The 1,744-nt window shown below is 38.9% G+C and overlaps 1 protein-coding gene across 1 annotated transcript in view; it reads right to left on the reverse strand.

Annotated features, from left to right (window-relative positions):
* Positions 1 to 1,744, reverse strand: part of slc12a8 (solute carrier family 12 member 8) — a gene marked incomplete in the record, with an annotated part of 23,939 nt that overhangs the window by 7,054 nt on the left and 15,141 nt on the right. The window contains 1 exon segment of the mRNA XM_042226239.1: positions 588 to 675. Within this exon segment, the coding sequence (XP_042082173.1) occupies positions 588 to 675 (88 nt within the window).

The following is a 1,744-nucleotide window of genomic DNA, read 5'->3' on the forward strand; positions in this document are numbered from 1 at the left end:
GGCATCAAAGGCCTATTAAAGCTGTATAGTGGAGGCTTTGGCGAAACACATGTTATTGCAACAGGGAAGGCAAGAGAAGACTTTGCTTTTTTTGGTCAGACAATGCCAAACCACCAACTGCACATGTGACGGTGGCATGGCTCTGTGGAAAAAGAGGTGCTAAACGGGGGGATCTGCATGCCCAACATATTCCTATCCTGAAAAACCTGAAATATTAAGCTGCACATTTTCTACATTAAGCAAAAATAAGACTAAATCTTTTAGCACTATAGCAAGTGGTCCTCCCAGTTCTGAAACACTTATGGTTGATAGACTAGACGACACATTGGTAATCCTCCCCCAACTTTTGAAAATTATTGCTGCCACCCCCCTCCCAAAAATCCCCACTTCTAAGTCTAAAATTTATAATTATTTCCACATTTGAATATAATATGAATATAATGTTGCTATGCAGTATTATATAGTCAGAACACAAACTAACCACACCACTAACATAGTGAGACACCATGGGAAGTCCCCTTACCTCTCCCCTTTTGTTGGAAGGCCCCCCCTCACAAAGCCGAATGGAAACACAGAGAGGAGTTTACCTTTTCAGCTATCAAGAAGTCACAGCGTAGAGCTTCTCTGGTGCAGATGGCCCCCAGGAGAAAGACAAAGACCAGATACAGGAACCACCTGTGGGTCACCAAAAGTACAGCGCAGAATTACTAACAACTATTGAGTCACAACAAGTGAATGTCTGATAGCGATGTGTTTTTAGAGCGGGTTACTTTTGTTTTCCAGTGAATGGAAAAGAAAAACCCACTCAGTGTACCGAGAAAACCCACAAGAGTAAAATCTAAACTTATAGGATTAAACCTTTCTGAAAGATCAATCCACCAAATCTATCAAAGGTTTTTCCTGTACTTCCTATTTCTTAATGTACAATCACTGTAGTCATAGTTAATCTAGTTTAAGTATTGCGTACTGTGGTGTGTAAATTTTTCTATTGTTTTTGTATGTAAGTATACAGTGCCATTAAAGAGTATTTCTCACCCTTTCCTGAGTTGTTGCTTTTTCACATTTATCAAATCTCAGTGTTTCAGATCATCAAACAAGTTTTAATATTAGAAAAAGATAATCAAAGTAAATACAAATTGTAGTTTTTAAATGATGATTTTATTTATTAAGAAGAAAAAGCAAGCCAAACCTACCTGGCTGTGTGTGCAAAAATAATTTCCCCCCCTCTTAAATCAAGAATTACCTGTGATTAACCACATTTTTTGGAAAGTTGAGATCAAATTCAATAGGCAAAATGAATTAGATTAAAAGATCTCAAAAAGCAGCACATCATGCCACGAGCTAAAGAAACTCAAGAACAAATGAGAAACAAAGTCGGCGACATCTGTTCATCCAGAAAGAGTTTCAAAGTCATTTTCTAAGACTGTCTGTGGTTCTCCGGTGAACCACAGAGAGAGCCGTTATCCACAACTGCAGAAAACTGAGAACAGTGGTGCATCTTCCCAGAAGAGGCGGACCTACTACAATTACTCTGAGATCTCATCAACGACTCATCCAGGTGGTCATAAAACAACCCAGAACAACATCTAAAAAACTTCAGGCCTCACTCGCCTAGTCATGGTCAGTGTTTATGATTCAACAATAAGAACACCACTGCTGGCCAAATAGAACACAAAGGCTTGTCTCACATTTGCCAAAAATCATGATCTCCAAGACTTTGGAGAAAATTTTCTGTGGAGTGGAG

This window comes from Haplochromis burtoni, unplaced genomic scaffold (assembly GCF_018398535.1).
Source record: "Haplochromis burtoni strain Fernald_Lab_line unplaced genomic scaffold, NCSU_Asbu1 Contig_202, whole genome shotgun sequence".
NCBI classification, from domain to species: domain Eukaryota; kingdom Metazoa; phylum Chordata; class Actinopteri; order Cichliformes; family Cichlidae; genus Haplochromis; species Haplochromis burtoni.